This window comes from Lampris incognitus, chromosome 18, assembly GCF_029633865.1.
Source record: "Lampris incognitus isolate fLamInc1 chromosome 18, fLamInc1.hap2, whole genome shotgun sequence".
Taxonomy (NCBI): Eukaryota; Metazoa; Chordata; class Actinopteri; order Lampriformes; family Lampridae; genus Lampris; species Lampris incognitus.
Window position 1 is genome coordinate 6,293,974 of NC_079228.1, and position 20,654 is coordinate 6,314,627.

General features: G+C 43.9%; 1 protein-coding gene across 1 annotated transcript in view; it reads left to right on the plus strand.

The window, feature by feature from the left end:
- The window catches only part of thsd7aa (thrombospondin, type I, domain containing 7Aa), a 169,823-nt gene that overhangs the window by 77,187 nt on the left and 71,982 nt on the right, over positions 1 to 20,654 (plus strand). Inside the window, exon 4 of the mRNA XM_056298137.1 lies at positions 9,453 to 9,634. Coding sequence (XP_056154112.1) covers positions 9,453 to 9,634 — 182 coding nt within the window. The remainder of the gene's footprint in view (positions 1 to 9,452; positions 9,635 to 20,654) is intronic.

A 20,654-nucleotide genomic window follows, 5' to 3' on the forward strand; every position in this document is an offset into this window, starting at 1 on the left:
TCGGGGCATCACACTGCTCAGCCTCCCTGGGAAAGTCTACTCTAGGGTGCTGGAAAGGAGGCTCCGACCGATTGTCGAACCTCGGATCCAGGAGGAGCAAGGCGGACTCCGTTCTGGCCGTGGAACTCTGTACCTTCGCGGAGGTACAGAGGGGGGCATGGGAATTTGACCAGCCAGTCAAGATTCAAGATTCTGTATTTGTTACGTCTCATTATAAAAGCACAAGAGAGTAAAATTCTTGAGTTTCAGCTCCTCAACACTACAGCAACAGTAGTGTTGAGTAGTGTAAACTGATGATACGCTGAAGTCTACATGTGTTTTATGGACTTGGAGAAGGCTAACGACCGTGTACCCCGGGACACTCGGTGGGGGGTACTGCGGGAGTATGGGGTAGTGTACTGGGGCAGTTACTACAAACCATCCGGTCCTTGTATAACCAAAGTGAGAGTTGTGTCCGCATTCTCAGCACAAGGTCAAACATGTTTTCGGTGGGTGTCGGACTCCGCCAAGGTTGTCCCTTGTCTCTGATTCTGTTTGTGATCTTCATGGACAGGATCTCAAGGCGCAGCCAAGGTGAGGAGTGTTTCCATTTTGGGAACCTCAGAATTGCATCTCTGCTCTTTGCAGATGATTTGGTTTTGTTGGCTTCATCAGAACGCGACCTCCGGCATGCACTGGGGTGGTTTGCAGCTTAGTGTGAAATGGCCGGGATGAGAGTCAGCACCTCCATGTCTGAGGCCATGGTTCTCTACCGGAAAATGGTGGATTGCTCCCTCCAGGTTGGGGATGAGTTGTTGCCTCAAGTGAAGCAGTTCAAGTTTCTCGGGGTCTTGTTCACGAGTGAGGGTAGGATGGAGCGGGAGATTGACAGGCGGATTGGTGCAGCATCAGCAGTAATGTGGACATTGTACCGGACCATTGTGGTGAAGAGGGAGCTGAGCCGGGAGGCAAAGCTCTCAATTTACCAGTCAATCTTCATTCCAACCCTCACCTATGGTCACGAGCTTTGGGTAGTGACCGAAAGGGTGAGATCGTGGATACAAGCGGCTGAAATTAGTTTCCTCGGTAGGGTGTCTGGGCTCAACCTTAGAGATAGGGTGAGGACCTCGGACATCGGGAAGGAGCTCGGAGTAGAGCCGCTGCTCCTGCACATCGAAAGGAGCCAGTTGAGGTGGTTCGGGCATCTGATCAGGATGCCTCCTGGGCACCTTCCTTTGGAGGTTTTCCGGGCACGTCCAACTGGGAGGAGACCCCGGAGTAGACCTGGAACTCGCTGGAGGGACTACGTATCCAATCTGGCCTGGGAACACATTGCGATCCCCCAGGAGGAGCTGGAGGGTGTTGCTGGGGGGGACATCTGGAGTGCCCTACTTAACTTGCTGCCACCACGACCCGATCCCGGAAAAGCGGCTGAAGATGAGATGAGATGAGATGAGATGAGATATTGTTATTATTAAGAGTTGCATGATTGGACCCTACAGTAGATACATCCAGTCACTCAAATATTTCAGTCAGCCAACAAACGACAAGAATACAGCCAGTACAACATACAGATTAAGAAATCATCGCAAAGGAAGAACTATAAATAAACCACAGCTACACAGGTAAGCAGGCAACCATTAAAAGCAAACATGACTGACTGTATGTGTATGTACTGTGTGGGTTGGGGGAAGCTGGCAGGATGGGGGAGTGGTTCACTGATCAAATTACCTCTACTTCCACCCAGAGCAAGTTCCAATATGAAGCATCACTGATGTAATGGAGCTGTGTGAAGCTTCTTTAATTGGCTTGTGTACCTTTTACATTTCACTTCTGTTGCTCATTTAATGTGGTCTGAGACGGGCTCTTGATGGGACAGGGATGATTTGAGTAGAATCAGAATCAGAATCAGGATCATGTTTATTGGCTATGTAGGTTTTGCACGTACGTGGAATGTGACTCTGGTTTCATGGCTCTCTCAGTGTACTGAACATAGAATAACAACACTACAACACAACAATCTTCACATATATACACAAGGACTGACTTATACAGGTGACATAAGAGGTGATGAGGTGCAGTGGTGCAGAGAATATATCAGAGATGCTGAGATACATGTGCCAGCTTACTGACATACATGCCTGAGGTACATGTACATGACAGAGTGTACCAGTATACGTACAATGTACAGTACAGTGTATACAACTTGTACAGTCCAGTATATACAAAATGGTTGGATGTATTGACAGTGTGAAGTGTTAATTTGAATGACGGCCCGTGGAAAGAAAGTGTTTTTATATCTGGTTGTTTTGGGGTGCAGTGTTCTGTAGCGCCTACCAGAGGGGAGGAGTTGGAACAGGTTGTGACCAGGTTCTGATTGGTCTGCAGTGATGTTGCCTGAATGGAGGGCAGGTTGGCACTAGTGATTTTCTCTGCAGACCTAACTGTCCATCGTAGTCTGTCCCTGTCCTGTCCAAACAAGACAGTGATGGACAGAAGACAGTGTAAAGTCCTGAGAGTATCGGCCCTTGAAGTCCAGTCCGGGCAGGATGAAACGTGGTTGAAATGGCTTCATAGCAACCATCCATTGGTGATTGGGTGTATGCTTGGGCTTTTGGCATGGCATACATAATATTAGAGAGATACACAACCAATATAGCGAGTCATCAGGTTATTTCACGGGTAGATTTTATGGACAGAAGAAGCTTTTATTCTCTCTTAATGACGTGACGGAATAAACCAGTGTTCGTCTACTGAGCGGCCTTCCTTTTTTAGAGAGAAAGGAGAGAGGCAAGACCCTCATGACAGCATCCAGTCCACATTATTTGAAGAATTTCCTCTCTTATGAGTATCCCCATCTGTGCAAGTCAAAGCCCCACAATGTGTTGGTCTCCCAGGGGCGTCGTTGTCCCTGTAGCGGTGCTGTAGTGACACACAGAGAGACCTACCTCATGAATATGGAGCCCTTTCATGGTGACCTCAAAACGAATTCCATTATGGCTGCAGATAGCGAGGCAGGGCCTTACGCCGTCTGACCTCAGGGTGCGAGCACAGCGCATCACTGCAGAGGCCACTTCCTGTCAAGCTGTCTCTGGACACAAACATATATATATATATATATAGTATAATATATATATATATATAGTATATAGTATATAGTATATAGTGTGTGTGTATGTATGTATGTATGTATGTATGTATGTATATGTGTATATATATACAGTGTGTATATATAGTGTATATATAGTGTATATATATATATATATATATATATACACACACACACACACACACACATACATACATACATACATACATACATACATACATACATACTATATACTATATATACACACACCATATACACTCACTGGCCACTTTATTAGGTACACCTTGCTAGTACCGGGTTGGACCCCCTTTTGCCTTCAGAACTGCCTTAATCCTTCGTGGCATAGATTCAACAAGGTACTGGAAACATTCCTCAGAGAGTTTGGTCCATATTGACATGATAGCCTCACGCAGTTGCTGCAGATTTTTCGCCTGCACATCCATGATGCGAATCTCCCGGTCCACCACATCCCAAAGGTGCTCTATTGGATTGAGATCTGGTGACTGTGGAGGCCATTTGAGTACAGTGAACTCATTGTCATGTTCAAGAAACCAGTCTGAGAGGATTCGAGCTTTATGACATGGCGCGTTATCCTGCTGGAAGTAGCCATCAGAAGATGGGAACACTGTGGTCATAAAGGGATGGACATGGTCAGCAACAATACTCAGGTAGGCTGTGGCGTTGACACAATGCTCAATTGGTACTAAGGGGCCCAAAGTGTGCCAAGAAAATATCCCCCACACCATTACACCACCACCACCAGCCTGAACCGTTGATACAAGGCAGGATGGATCCATGCTTTCATGTTGTTGACGCCAAATTCTGACCCTACCATCCGATCGCCGCAGCAATCGAGACTCATCAGACCAGGCAACGTTTTTCCAATCTTCTATTGTCCAATTTTGGTGAGCCTGTGCGAATTGTAGCCTCAGTTTCCTGTTCTTAGCTGACAGGAGTGGCACCCGGTGTGGTCTTCTGCTGCTGTAGCCCATCTGCCTCAAGGTTCGACGTGTTGTGCGTTCAGAGATGCTCTTCTGCATACCTCGGTTGTAATGAGTGGTTATTTGAGTTACTGTTGCCTTTCTATCAGCTCGAACCAGTCTGGCCATTCTCCTCTGACCTCTGGCATCAACAAGGCATTTTCACCCACAGAACTGCCGCTCACTGGATATTTTCTCTTTTTCGGACCATTCTCTGTAAACCCTAGAGATGGTTGTGCGTGAAAATCCAAGTAGATCAGCAGTTTCTGAAATACTCAGACCAGCCCGTCTGGCACCAACAACCATGCCACGTTCAAAGTCACTTAAATCACCTTTCTTCCCCATTCTGATGCTCGGTTTGAACTGCAGCAGATCGTCTTGACCATGTCTACATGCCTAAATGCATTGAGTTGCTGCCATGTGATTGGCTGATTAGAAATTTGCGTTAACGAGCAGTTGGACAGGTGTGCCTAATAAAGTGGCCGGTGAGTGTATATAGTATATATATAGTGTGTGTGTATGTGTGTATGTGTGTGTGTGTGTGTATGTATATATATATATACTATATATATATATATATATATATATATATATATATATATATCACCACTCATCAGCTGATGAGTGCGAGACGCACGAAACAGGCCTGTACTGCCATGCATTAAAATCTTTTTTCCTGTATCCGTGTTGATATTCCGCTCCTCATTAGTTGAGCACTCAACACCATTGACGGTTTTGGAAAACAAAACCCGCTATATATGTATATATGTGTGTGTGTGTGTGTGTGTGTGTGTGTGTGTGTGTGTATGTATGTATGTATGTATGTATGTATGTATGTATATATATCACAATCAACCTTTTTTCACTGAGAATATTTGGCCAAGGAGATCCCTTTTGTGACATGCTGATGAAATTGCAAGTCCTGTGGTGAGTTATAAATGGAGGCCCATATTCAATAGAATGAGGGATTCATTCGAAGATGTTGGATACCAGCCGGCTCCTCAGCTCAGCCAGATACATTTTAAAGATGTTAGATGCCAGAAGAGAGCTATCCAGTGGGCTTAGCCTAAGCCTTTTAGCTAAACAATTCTAAAACGAGAATTTTTTTTTAATCTTCATTTATTTATTTATTTTTAATGATTTGTGACAAAGAAGGACAGGATTAGGAACGAGTATATTAGAGGGACAGCTCAGGTTGGACGGTTTGGAGACAAAGCAAGAGAGACAAGATTGAGATGGTTTGGACATGTGTGGAGGAGAGATGCTGGGTATATTGGGAGAAGGATGCTGAATATGGAGCTGCCAGGGGAGAGGAGAAGAGGAAGGCCAAAGAGGAGGTTTATGGATGTGGTGAGGGAGGACATGCAGGTGGCTGGTGTGACAGAGGAAGACGCAGAAGACAGGGAGAGATGGAAACTGATGATCCGCTGTGGCGCCCCCTAACGGGAGCAGCCGAAAGTAGTAGTAGTAGTTGTAACAGCACTAGTAGTACTAGTAATAGTAATTGTAGTGTTAGTAGTTGTAGTAGCAGCAGCAGTAGTGACAGTAGTAGTGGAAGTAGTAGTACTAATCGTAATAGCAGTAGTAGTAGTTGTTGCAGTAGTAGTAGTAGTAGTAGTGATAGTAGTAGTATAAGTAGTAGTAGTGATAGTAGTAGTAGTAACAGTAGTAATGATACTACTATTACTATTCGCAATAGTGGTAGTAGTAGTAGTTGTAGTAGTAGTAATAGTAGCAGTAGTAGTAGTAGTATTAGTAGTAGTAGAAGTAGTGATAGTAGTAGTAGTAGTAGTAGTGGTAGTAGTAGAAGTAGTGATAGTAGTAGTAGTAATAGTAGTATTGTTAGCAGTAGTGGTAGTAGCAATAGTAGCAGTAATTGTAGTAATGATACCAATATTACTATTTGCAATAGTAGTAGTAGTAATAGTAGCAGTAGTAGTAGTGGTCGTAGTAGTAGTAGTAGAAATAGTGATAGTAGTAGAAGTAGTAGTAGTAGTATTAGCAGTAGTGGCAGTAGTAATAGTAGTAGTAGTAGTACTAGTAGTAGTATTAGCAGTAGTGGTAGCAGAAGTAGTAGTAGTTATAGTAGTAGTAGCACTAGTCTTAGTAGTGGTAGTGGTAGTAGTAGTAATAGTAGTATTATTAGCAGTAATGGTAGCTGTAATAGTAGTAGTTGTAGTCATACTAGTAGTAATAGTAGTAGGTGTAGTAGCAGTTGCAGTAGTAGTTGTAGATCTGTGAGAGTTAAATTGGAATCTGACATATGGGTGTTTGGTTATAAAGAAAATAATAAGTAATAAGCTTTGTTGCAATAAAAAAAACCCACAAATAAATATTGTTCAATTTACTACTTTATGTAGCAGACATCTTGTATCCAAAGCGACGTCCATGTCAGAGGTAGCTGGCTTGTATCAGGACTCTCACTGGAGACTCGTCCAACTGGGTTTTGAACCCCTGATCTTCGGCAGGAAAGCCAGCGTACTTTTCTTACCTAGTTTATTATATATATATATTATCCTCAAAAAGCTGGTGAGGTAATCTGGTGAGGTAAACTAGCGAGGTAAACTAGTGAGGTAAACTGGTGAGGTAACCTGATGAGGTAAACTAGTGAGGTAACCTGGTGAGGTAACCTGGCGAGGTAACCTGATGAGGTAAACTGGTGAGGTAAACTAGTGATGTAAACTAGTGAGGTAAACTGGTGAGGTAAACTGTGAGGTGAAGTGGTGAGGTAAACTAGCAAGGTAACCTGGTGAGATAAAATGGTGAGGTAAACTAGCGAGGTAACCTGGCAAGGTAACCTGGTGAAGTAAACTGGTGAGGTAACCTGGTGAGGTAAACTAGCGAGGTAACCTGGTGAGGTACACTAGCGAGGTAACCTGGTGAGGTAAACTGGCGAGGTAACCTGGTGAGGTAAACTGATGAGGTAACCTGGTGAGATAAACTGATGAGGTACACTAGCGAGGTAACCTGGTGAGGTAAACTGGCGAGGTAAAATGGTGAGGTAACCTGATGAGGTAAACTAGTGAGGTAAACTGATGAGGTAACCTGGTGAGGTAAAATGGTTAGGTAACCTGGTGAGGTAACCTGGCGAGGTAACCTGATGAGGTAAACTGGTGAGGTAAACTAGTGATGTAACCTGGCGAGGTAACCTGGTGAGGTAACCTGATGAGGTAAACTAGTAAGGTAAACTGATGAGGTAAACTGATGAGGTAACCTGGTGAGGTAAAATGGTGAGGTAACCTGATGAGGTAAACTGGTGAGGTAACATGGTGAGGTAACCTGATGAGGTAAACTAGTGAGGTAAACTGATGAGGTAACCTGGTGAGGTAAACTGATGAGGTAACCAGGTGAGGTAACCTGGCGAGGTAACCTGATGAGGTAAACTAGTGAGGTAAACTGATGAGGTAAACTGATGAGGTAACCTGGTGAGGTAAACTAGTGAGGTAAACTGATGAGGTAACCTGGTGAGGTAACCTGGCGAGGTAACCTGATGAGGTAACCTGGTGAGGTAACCTGGTAAGGTAACCTGGTCAGGTAACCTGATGAGGTAAACTAGTGAGGTAACCTGGTGAGGTAACCTGGTGAGGTAACCTGGTAAGGTAACCTGGTGAGGTAACCTGATGAGGTAAACTAGTGAGGTAAACTGATGAGGTAACCTGGTGAGGTAAACTGATGAGGTAAACTAGTGAGGTAAACTGATGAGGTAACCTGGTGAGGTAACCTGACGAGGTAACCTGGTGAGGTAAACTAGTGAGTTAAACTGATGAGGTAACCTGGTGAGGTAACCTGGCGAGGTAACCTGATGAGGTAACCTGATGGGTACACTGATGAGGTAACCTGGTGAGATAAACTGATGAGGTAACCTGGCGAGGTAACCTGGTGAGGTAAACTAGTGAGGTAACCTGATGAGGTAACCTGGTGAGGTAAACTGATGAGGTAACCTGGTGAGGTAACCTGGCGAGGTAACCTGATGAGGTAAACTGATGAGGTAACCTGGTGAGATAAACTGATGAGGTGACCTGATGAGGTAAACTAGTGAGGTAAACTAGTGAGGTAAACTGATGAGGTAAACTGATGAGGTAAACTGGTGAGGTAAACTGGCGAGGTAACCTGATGAGGTAAACTGATGAGGTAACCTGGTGAGGTAACCTGGCGAGGTAACCTGATGAGGTAATCTGGTGAGGTAACCTGGCGAGGTAACCTGGCGAGGTAACCTGGCGAGGTAATCTGGTGAGGTTAACTGGTGAGGTAACCTGGCGAGGTAAGCTGGTGAGGTAACCTGGCGAGGTAACCTGGCGAGGTAACCTGGTGAGGTAAACTAGTGAGGTAACCTGGCGAGGTAACCTGATGAGATAAACTAGTGAGGTAACCTGGCGAGGTAACCTGGTGAGGTAAACTGGTGAGGTAACCTGGTGAGGTAAACTAGTGAGGTAACCTGGCGAGGTAACCTGGTGAGGTAAACTAGTGAGGTAACCTGGCGAGGTAACCTGCAAGCTCACCAGCTCTTCCCCACCCAGCTGTCCGCTGCTGGAAAGGTGAAAAACACAGCAACAAACTGATGGAACAAGAGGAGAGAAAAATTACTAACTCTTAAAGATAGCATAGGAGAAAATTTAGATAAAAACTTTGGATTTAAAAATCCCCAACAATAAAATAAATAAAAATGATAAAATAAAATAAAATGAAATAAAAATAAAATAAAATGAAATTAAATTAAAATAAAATAAAATAATAAGATAAAACGATAAAATAAAAATGATAAACGTTAGTATTTTTTATTATTTATTCTAAATTTCTTTCCTTCCTTGTCTGTTTATGTGAATAAGGTTGTTGTATATCTGTCATATATTTATTTGTCCTTGATGTCATTTTGGAGGACGTTGGGGTGTTGGGGACTTTTTAGGGAGTCGGGAAGGGATGGAAATAACACTGGATTTATTTCATACGTTGATTCTGTGATTTGTAAAATGCAAAATCCAATAAATATAAGTTTAAAGAGTCAGTAAACATACCTAACAATGTGACAAGTAACCTACATAACACGAGATAAACACGCGTGAATTCAGTAAAACAAACCTAAGCACAGAATGAAGATGCTCAGTCACGCAGGAAGTGAATGTGATGAGTGAGGGTGTGTCTATGATTATGTGTGTTTGTGAGTTTCTTTCTTGTGTCTTTTACACTGTGTCAAATGTGGACACTGACTTTGTGAACCTGATCGACTTACAGTCCACCGTAGAAGATTCACTAGTTAATTTGAACTCATCTCATGTACAGTTTTGCATGTGCCTAGTTGTTACTGGTAACGTGTTCATCCGCAGTGGGTGGAACTAGATTGTTCGGACTCATCCTGTACCTGTGTCGTGTACCCCTTCCCTCCTCAGGTACAGCTGGAAGGCCACAGAGTGGACCGAGTGCAGGGTGGACATGCTGCTGAGCCAGCAGGACCGGCGGCGTGGGAATCAGACGGGACTGTGTGGGGGCGGGATTCAAAGCCGTGAGGTCTACTGTGTCCAGGCCAGCACGGACACACCCTCGAACCTAGGCTCCCTGAGGAGCAAAGAGGGTAACTCTTCCTCTTCGGGAAATAAACTGCTTACTTATACCAGAGGACATGTAATGGTGATGAATCAACCCTAGACCAATATATGTGTGTTTACTTTGTGTTGTGTTTTTGCACACCTGAGAATCAGTCTTTTTGACAGGTGCGTAAAAGAAACCCGGGGGTCTTTAGCAGTTAAAGAGAAAAACACCTGCGCACTGTCCACACTTGCAGATAAAAGTCCCTTCCTTCAGGAAATGACTAAAAACGTTCCTCTTTCAAACCTTAACCCTGAAATGGTCTCTAAGCAAGTTTTGTAAACTGTCTACTTTTTACATCACACACGGGGCCAAACTTTGGCCCAGAGTGACTCCATGAAAAGTGAATGGAAAGAGGTGATGTAGCATAACAATGGCATGACCATGGCATATTTTTCGCGATGCCTGCAAGATTTACCATGGATAAATGTCAACGACACGTCAACAATTATAAGGATGAGAATACTCATCCTCATAATTGTGGACGTAACTTGATATGTACAAATTCAAACTCTTCCCCCATTTGCTGGTAGGTGCAGGTGAAAGTTTGTCGACAGTCGTGTGCATGTCGTTGACATTTATCCATGGTAAGTCTTGAGGGCATCGCAAAAAATGTGCCATTGTCAATAGCACGCGCAGTGGCGCCGTAAGTGGGTATAATGTTATGAAGATTCTAAGGGCGCCAGACTAGAGGGGGCACCACAACGGTGTTCAAAATTATATTTTTTATACATTTATTTCTAGTTTTTCCCCTTATCCCACCCGATTACCCAATGGCATATGGCCAGATCTTGTCAAAGACCTCTCTGATTTGCAATCCACAGGAAAGAGCCCACAGGTTCAGTCTGGGCTATGGTGGTATCACATTCCTTTTTGTTAAGAGCATTTTATATGTAAATTTGTCAAACTAAGCAGATGGGTCCCTTATTGGAGGAGCTGTTGATGAGGGGATTTTTGGGCAAGCTGGTAGCATGGGATGAAGGTAGAGAAAGGGGTTTAATGTTTAGAGAAGTCAGGAAAATAATGAAATAATTATTTGATTAATTAAATAAATAAAGGGCGATCAGGCATATTCTTTATAGGGGCGCAAAATCCCTGACGACACCCCTGAGCACACGGCAACAAACAGGAAACTGGTATGACTGTTGCAGTAGAAACCGGAAGTCAGTGGACTGCAGTTATGTGTCGCTGGAGTCAGGGGCGGGCTGTATGTCCGTGACAGTCAACAGCCAATGAGCTGTCTGCTGGAAGTGAAATGTTGGTTAAATTCGGAAGTCCTCTGCGCTCACGTAAATCATTGTGCAGCAAAAAGCAACAGCAGTTGAAAATAAAAAGACTATATACAAGTATAAACGGACCCTCTCCTTTATCGATCGGTAAACGCAACAAGACAAACTGCAGCAACACTGACAAGTACTTGCTTGCTTGTTGTTTTGCCCTTTCATGCGGTGTTCCATCATATCCCGGTGTACTGCACTTTGATTGGCTACCTGAAAGAGGCGCCCTCGCGGTATTACTCGTGGTGCATTACGGGGCTTGGACTCATTGTGAGGCATCTCGTGGAGTCTTGTAATCTGTCACCCCCAGCGATTTACCATTGTTAAATGGGACATAGTCCTGAACAGAAAGACTAGCGAGTAGCAGTCCTTAAGTGGGACGTGTTCTGTGAGTAGAGATCTTGTCAAGTCGTGTAGTGTGTACCAGGCTTTAGAAACCATGTCAGTGTCTACCATTTTCTACTCGCATGTGACATGTTATGCTCTCGTGGTGATGATATGTCACTTATACTGATGTAGCGCCTCCAGTGCAAACTAGGGGTAGCAGTAAAGGTGCTAACATCTAACTGTCAGTGCTGAACCACAGGCTTGGACTCAAAACGCAGACTCAGTTCACAAAAATCAGTCCTTTTAATAAGAATGAGGTCGGTACACAGGTGATCAGATAACAAGGCAACAGTGTCCAAATCGGCAGGCAAAAGGCGAGGTCAAAAGAGGCAAAACCAAGTCAGGAAACTATAGGGCTTAAGAAACTTACACAAGGAAAAAATGCTGGAACGCTGTCACAAGGAACAAGACGACCTGGCACAGAAGGAAGGGAACACTAAGACTATATACTCTGGAGGAGGGGAGACCATGAGACACAGGTGCAACACATTAGGGCAGGGCAGGTAATCACACAGGAGGGAGACACGTGAGGGCAGGAAGTAAAGGATCTGAAACGAGACAAGAGGTGAGTATCAAAATAAAACAGGAAGTACAAGACAAAGAACACTGGGAGAAACCAAAACATAACTTAACTATGCAGACAGGGCATGAGACTAACTAGGTTCGGTGAGGGGTTTGCCTTGACTAACTCACGAGAGGAGTTGATGTGTAGTTGAACAGTTGACAATTTATTGCCTCACAACAGCAAAATATACACAACGCTGACTTTTACATAAAAGAATTTATATAAAAACAAAACAGAGCTCTTTAAAGTTAATAAAATAATTAAACCAAAGAAAACCTCGTTTAAATCACATCCCTCAATGAGTGTTAGCAGTTTGAGATGAAAGAAAAGTTCAGTTCGTTGTCCTTGAGTGTATGTGTTGGTCCAAGAGTTCGGTTCTGGATCCATGAGTGTATTGAATATACTTCACGGTGACTATTTCTACCCTGGTAGAGGAAATTGGCTGGTGTGTATGGGTTCTTATCTGGTGTCTGGATGAATGATTCAGGCTTGTCAGACGTTTCCTGGGACAGATCCTACGGTAGGCCACCGCTTCTATGATGGTCCACAGTCTCACTGGGCTGGGCTCGCCATCACAATCTCCCAAATTCTACCTGGTAGTTAAAAAAAACAAACAATCTACACAAATAGTGCAGAATAGTAAGTATTTAATTTTATATAGCTGTTTCTAACATGAGATCTAATTAATTTCTTTTCATTCAGAACCTCTTACAATATGCTTTCCATTAACATGTATATGAATTGCAATATCATTACTTAATCACTACACATATATATAATTCTGTTACGCAAATCAGTGCAGTCACAGTATAGCCTCAATACAAACCATTTAAGTGCGCTAACCACTTAAACCGAATGGCTTTAACGTCAACAGGGTAAGTGCCACGCATCTTTAATGCTACACAATTCCCCAATGCTTCACTTACTAAGCTAGCGCTTGGCTCTAGCTAACTATTGGCGTGAGCTATCTTCTAGAACATTCAACATGACACAATGATACAACATGACACAATGATACAGTATGACACAATGATACAGTATGCACCAAAGAGAGTCTAAACATTAACATTGCCATAACTATGATACAATACGTACCAAAGTACAGGCTATTCAAACATTAGACATTCTTATAACCCCGACTGGTTTTATGAAGAGTATCTTAACAGCTATATGATGACTCAGCGTTAGCTTTCCCCTTCAGTGGTTAGCAATAAGCTAGCACAAACACGTGCTTTACTCACCGGAGTTCCAAATACTCAAAACTCGACACACCTTCGTCTCGTAAGCTCACAGATGAGGTTCTGATGACACATACCACTTCTCACAATCAAAACACGTCAATACTCTACCTTTCCGAGGCTATCTATAATGACATTCAGTCGTCGGTTCAATAGCACAATTTCCAGGATGTTCACAAAAAAAAGACGACTGCGTGTAGCAGTCTCTACCCTGGAGAGTGGCATAGTGCGCCCCTTAAGGAGCGGCATGTCACTACACCTCTAAATCAATGACTATTAGTAGCCCTATATGTCATGTGGGTTACACCGACATGTAGCAATGTGAATCTACTTTGTATTTCGATCCTTCTGTGCAACACCATCTAGGGCGCACTTACACTAAATGCACTTGACAGGACTTGCACTCTTGGCTTTAATGCCAGTTTTTAACGCTTGCATTTATCTGATAATTGCTGACGCTCTTCTAAATCACTTTGGATAAAAGCATCTGCCAAATGAGTAAGTGCAAATGTAAAATTACTTAAGAGGCAACATTTTGGTCAACAGGGTCCAAGCGGTATTGCAGCTGACAATTTTGCAGGCAGAAATTGGCGGGAATGGGTGTGTTAGATTCGGGAGCTTTCAAGGAATCAGAATAGAAATGAAATTTTCAAAAAATTCCATACGGAACCCGAGATATGACCCAAAACCTAAAAGTGCTTATTGTAGTGCCCCCATATGTCCGATTTGTTTCATATTTGGTACATGGCTTCTATGTGCCACAAAGAATAAACCTGTCAGGTTTAATGAAGATCGGCCATTTGCACTAGCGAATATTAGCTACTGAATTTTGATTGGCTGTTTGGTGGCCATTTTGCTAATCCAGCCAGTCGGCACTTTAGGCAATGTAGCCAAATGGGTCCAAGTATAAGTATGCAAAATTTCAGATTTTTTAGCTCAAACGGTTTTTGAGATATTGCTGTTTCAGTTGTAGCGCCCCCTATGGACGAAATTTCACAAAATTTGGCGTGCTTCCAAGTAATAGACCACTGCACTTCCGCGTTCGAACGTTAGAGCGGGGGGGGGGGAGCTAGAGGGGGATAGAAGCCGGCAAGTTTGAACACGGTTTAAATGGCTAACTATGTCACTATGTTGGCTGCTGCGGACAAGAACCGATATTTGCGAAAAATTGGCAGTATCGGTGGCCAGTGTCCTTTCAAGGGACAGTAGTCCGGGTGCATGGGGTCCTTTGCATTACACCCTGAAATGATAAAAGGCAAACATTAAATCACACATCATGACCTAGAGCAGCCATGGGGAAAGACATAGGAACTAGGCTACATTTTCAACAAATGTTTGCGTTTTATTCAATTATTACTTTTCACTGGATTCCACATGACTGCATACAATGATGCATGATATACTACTCAATAAGGATGACAATAGTGATGTGATAACAATGTTTGCATTTTAACTGGGTAAGGGAGACCGGGGTAGTTCCCCCTTGTTTCTAGGAAAGATAAACAAAGTTGAGCATGTAACCAAATATTCAGGGGGGAGGAGGGACCATTTTATGATTTTTAATGGATAAAAATACATATGGGTTTGAAGAATGTGATCCCATTCAGACAGGTTTAGCTAACTGTGGAATTCCATATAGCCACCGGCTCTTGACATTTTGGTGATTATAAAATGTAGAATAGACGTAACTGTCATGTATCAGGAAAGAACCCAAAAGCAGACGGGACAACCAGGTAAGGGAAGAAATCAAGTCTTTATTGAAGTGACCGATCTCAGGGGTAGAGCAGGAGTTGGCTCAGTGGCAGGTAGACTGGCAGGCAGAAGTCCATGAATCGCGACGTTCCAGCGAAGACTGGTCCACAGTGGAGGCTTTTTAAGGGTGATGGCGATTGCTTTGATGTCAAGGGAGAGCGGGCGATTGCTTTGATGGCCAGCTGGTGTACCGGGGTGAAGGGGGGGTCAGCAGGTGTCAAGGGCGATTGCTTTGATGTCAAGGGAGAGAGGCTGTGACAGTAACCTATTATTAGCTACTAGTTAAACTAGCTAACATTACCAGTGATGACGTGCAGACCGCAGACGTAAACATGTTTGCTGTCAGGATCCCAAAGTTGTCCGTCCTTGTCTTCCCTTCTGATCGCCTGGAGCCATTTCAATCGTTGTTCTCCCTCCTTCTGCCTTTTAGGCAATACAAGAAAACGAATATGTGGGTTGTTTTTCTTGTTAACAGTACAGTCCACCACACAGCAACTTTTGGGCATCGTAGCTACGGCTAGGCTGTGTATCTAATACAGTGCGGCTTGGCGGCTTGGGGTTTCTATCCCCCTCTCCTGGCGTCCTGTTGTCACGGCACCCGGAAGTGTTCCGATGGTCTATGTTGTGGTGATTGTGCACGACAAGTTTCGTTAAGTTTAGACAATCACGTCACTAGATATAGGCAGTAAAATCACTATGGGCCACACCTTAAATTTTGATATGTAACCTCGAAATGAAAAGGCACCTCGAAATTCTTTTAACAGCTCTTTATCGGCATTGTGTGGAGATGACGCAGACCAAATGTCATGCGAATCGGATGAACAGCCTCGGACTAGTTCATTTTACTTGCACTTCCGGTTTTTTGAAAATGGCGGGAAATTTGGCAGGCGGAATGGCGCGAATTGGATGCGTTAGATTCGGGAGCTTCCAAGGAATTAGAGAAAAAAAGAATTCCTCAAAAATTCCATGCAGAGCCCGAGATGTGACCCAAAACGTAAATGCGTTTGTTGTGGCGCCCTGCGGAAACAACAATAATGAATGAATGAATAAATACATAAATAATAATCCTTAAAAAACAACAGGGTGCCCGCAGCTGTCGCTGCTTGGACCCCTAAAAACAGGCGACGAGAGAGGCCAACCGTCACGCGCTCTGCCTGCAGAGGCGGAGCATATCGAAGCATCTGGAAGCGTCTAGAAGGCTAGCTCAGTTGTCATGTTTGCTAGCTCAGTTGTCGTGTTTGCTAGCTCAGTTGTCATGTTTGTTAGTAAGTTGTCATGTTTGCTAGCTCAGTTGTCGTGTTTGCTAGCTCAGTTGTCGTGTTTGCTAGCTCAGTTTTCATGTTTTGTATTACAGTGGATTGAAGGTACTTTTATAGGAGAGGCCTGTTAGATTAGAAGTATAATCCTGAACCACTGGAGTTGGCCGAGGAGCTGCTACTCCATACTTACGACTTTGAACATTTGATATTCCGGTGAGTTAACGGTTGCAGCTGTTAGCTTAGCACGCTAACCACATGAGCAATGAATGCACCCAAATTTTATAACAGACTTAGACTCTCTACTTCTATAAAAAACCAGGCGGGATCATCTCGAAGAGGATAAAGTTAGGTCATGAATATGTGATAATTGTGTGGTTTTTTTTGGTTTTTTTGTGTGTGTGCCTATGAGCCGTTGCAGCCGCTGATCAAGTGCTGATTCTTCCAGGTCTCGGTTTGGTACAAAGGGTGGTTGGGCTTTTGCTGTTAGAGCCCATTCATTCATTCATTATCTTAACCGCTTATCCTGCTCTCAGGGTCAGGAACGCTCGTCCCTGGGTGGGCTCGAACCACCAACCTTCCGGTTAACGGCCGAACGCGCTAACCAACTGCTCGTTCGGCTCTAACAGCCATCAATGGTGTTTTAAGCCCCCAACGTACTCTTCAAGGCAGCGCTGCATGGACGACACTCCCCGCCCCCTACAGTTTCATCCAATCACAGCACTGGTTAGGGTTAGGGTTAGCGCCAGTGCTGTGATTGGCTGAAACTGTAGGGGGCGGGGAGTGTCGTCCATGCAGCGCTGCCTTGAAGAGTACGTTGGGGGCTTAAAACACCATCGAGCTCTAACAGCTGAGCTAAGACGAACCACGTCTCTAGCTTCTTTTAAATCTCATCTCAAAACTTTTCTTTTTATGAAAGCTTTCACAAATGTTTGATATTTGTTTTTATTTGTACTGTTTTTATTATTTGATGTTACTCTTATTTTTGCTTTGTCTGGTTTTATCTGTTTTTATGTGAAGCACTTTGTAACATTATTTTAGAAATGTGCTGTATAAATAAAAATATTATTATTATTAATGTTATTAATATTAATATTATTAAAGTGCTGTGTGTGATCTCAGAGTCCCTTGTGACGGATATGGGGCGAGACCAAATAACCAACCACCCTCCCTCCACGTTGAAATTTGACGCTAAAGGGGTACCCAGCTAAAGGGGTATGCAGCTAAAGGGGTACGCAGCTAAAGGGGTACCCAGAGCGTTGTGAAGTGTACTTGTCAGAGTAGCTCCTTGGAGTGTCTGCGGAGCATTGTGGTGAGCGTGTTGTGGTGGGCGTGTTGTGGTGGGTGCATTGCTCGTAGCTCAGTCATTTGTTAAAGCCGGCGTAGGCAACTTTGGAGAAACCAGCAACAGTGTATGGACGATTTATTTGGTCACAATTGAAAGTAAAAGTCCAAATAGAAAATTAAAAGAGAAAATTAAATAGGTTATTATTTTACTCCACTACTAAGAATGATCAGGCCACAATTAAATGTTACACAGAAAAAGCAAATTTAAAATGTAAAAGTGAAATTTAAAATGCGAAAGCTTAAATTGAATTGTTCAGACTAACATCTTAAATAAAAAAAACAAAAAAACAAAACAAAACAAAAACTAGGGCTGCTCCTGACTAAAGACTTTCCCAGTCAGCCAGCAGTCGTTAGTTCAAACTATTTGTTGACTAGTCGTGGCACGTTTATAATATTAATTTTACTATTTAAATATATATTTTGGGGCATCAGGAGATGGTTTGAGCCCCGGACCAGATAAGATTGTTATAAGTAACATTGTTAACGCTTGTGCTACATTACAGAGAAACACCAAACCGTAATAATATGATATAATAATATGAATTTTACAAGCACACGCATGAAGCGAGCTGCCTGTTAACAGCACCAGCAAAAGCGGTAATATGATTCTGCATGTGTGCAGAATGACCAGCAAGGTGAATATTTGGTTAATTTTCAACACAGTATAACATCACACAAATTATGAACTTATAACACAGACACAATAACTTTATAACACAAATGATCAATAAAACAGCTTTTTATCCCACACTTTGGATTTTCTACCCAACAAAGTCTAATAACAGCAGGGGCCAGTTGTGTACACGTGAGCGTCTTGTTTTTGGATTTTTTTTGTTTTTGCATTTTCCCCCCTTTTTTGCCCCAATTGTATCCAACCAATTACCCCACTCTTCTGAGCCGTCCTGGTCGCTGCTTCACCCCCTCTGCTGATCCGGGGAGGGCTGCAGACTACCACAGGCCTCCTCCAATACATGTGGAGTCGCCAACCGCTTCTCTTCACCTGACAGTGAGGAGTTTCACCAGGGGGACATAGCGTGTGGGAGAATCACGCTATTCCCCCCAGTCCCCCTCCCCCCCGAACAGGCACCCTGACCGACCAGAGGAGCTAAGCTAGGCTAGATTCATGATTCAACATACCTTCAAGCTGAAACGTCAGACATTAAAACAAAAGGTATTCTCCAGTTTGTCTTACTCTGGTAACTCTAGGACACATAGTAAAGCCCCGGAAACCGAACACTTTAACATCAAATCCGATGGTGAGCTATATGAATATGCTAATGTACATGGGGGAAAAAAATGCCCCAGCGACAGGGTGGATAAAGGAGGAATGGCAAGGGATGAAATATGAGCTGTGTCTTCATTGGTGACATTGCTTAGTGTATGTAGCTGAAAGTGGCCTAATAATATGTGCATGCTTATCCCGAGCAGATACTCTAAATCCCAGACCATCTGGTCAGGGGGGCTACACTCACCACTGCTCATAGGCATTATTCAAATCAGCTGCTCACAACCAGCCCCTGATGTGACACTTTCAGTTTTTGTAGTGTCAATGCCAATAGGGCGTTTGATAGGGTATGGAGAGAGGCTCTGTGGATGGTTATGAAAAGACACAAAATTGGCACAAATCCAGTGAAAATGATTGATGCACTCTATAACAAGAGTAGTAACAGTGCTGTCAAGCAATGACGCACTGGGATGGTTTCAAACATCAGTGGGAGTCCTCCAAAGATGCATTCTGTCGCCATGCTTATTTAACATCTTTCTGGAGCAGACTATGATGGACGCATTGGAGGACTTTACTGGCACCATCAAAGTTAGTGGATGAAGTGTAACAAATCTCAGATTCATGGATGACATAGACCTCAAAGCCGGATCCAAGGAGGCTCTAGCAGACATTACCAAACGTGTGGACACAACAGCACAGAGATCTGTTATGGAGATAAGCAGTGAGAAAAGTAAAGTGATGGTATCATCTCAGGTGCCTGATGAGGAACAGCAAGCTGAGGGGAAACTGCTGGAATCAGTAGATCACTTCGTATACCTCGGCTCTATCTTGAACAAGCAGTGCACCTCAGACTTGGAAGTGAGAAGGCTGGCCATTACTACTAGTCAGCTTGTGACACTAAACAAGATATGGAGCAGCAAGAATATTTCCCTTCCTGCAAAAAGAAAACTGATGCGCTCAGTGAATACATCCATTGCTGTGAACAGATTCGAAACCTGGACGATCAACACTTATATCAAAAAGAGAATATGCCTTTGAAATGCATTGCCACAGAAGGATTCAAGGGGTGATGTGGAAAATGCGCCGCCCAAACGACTCTGTGAAACAGGAGATACGAAATCTGGCAGGGGCTCTCGAACCACTGATGGAAACTACTAGACAGTGAAAGTCACAGTGGTTCGGACACCAAAAAAAAAGAAAGGGTCTGTAGCAAATACCGTCATGCACAGTGCAGTTGATGGAAGAAGAGGTGCACGAACACCGAGGGGAGAATGGATGATGGACATAAAGAGATAGATGGGGAGCGCGACGGTGGAGTGCGTGAGACTAGTGGATGTTTGGAGGCAGGCAGTGATGTCATCAAAGTGCCCCAACGGCCCCCGGGCTACAGGAATGCCCTGATCTTTTCTTTTTTTTGTTTTTTTTGGGGGGGGGGGGTTCCCCATTTTCCTCCCCAGTTGTACTTGGCCAATTACCCCACTCTTACGAGCTGTCCCGGTCGTTGCTCCACCCCTTCTGTCGATCCGGAGAGGGCTGCAAACTACCACGTCTCCTCCCATACATGTGGAGTCACCAGCCGCTTCTTTTCACCTGACAGCGAGGAGTTTCACCAGGGGGACGTAGCACATGGGAGGATCACGCCGTCCCCCCACTCCAGTTCCCCCTCCCCCCCGAACAGGCGTCCCAACCGACCAGAGGAGGCGCTAGTGCAGCGACCAGGACACATACCCACATCCGGCTTCCCACCCAGACATGGCCAATTGTGTCTATAGGGGGACGCCCGACCAAGCCGGAGGTAACACGGGGATTCGAACTGGCGATCGCCGTGGTGGTAAGCAATGGAATAGACCTCTACGCTACCCGGGCTACAGGAATGACCTGATCTGACCTGGTGTCAAGGTTTCAAATTGCAGACGTTGTTTTTTAGTCAGTCTTTACACCTACAACTTTCATTATATT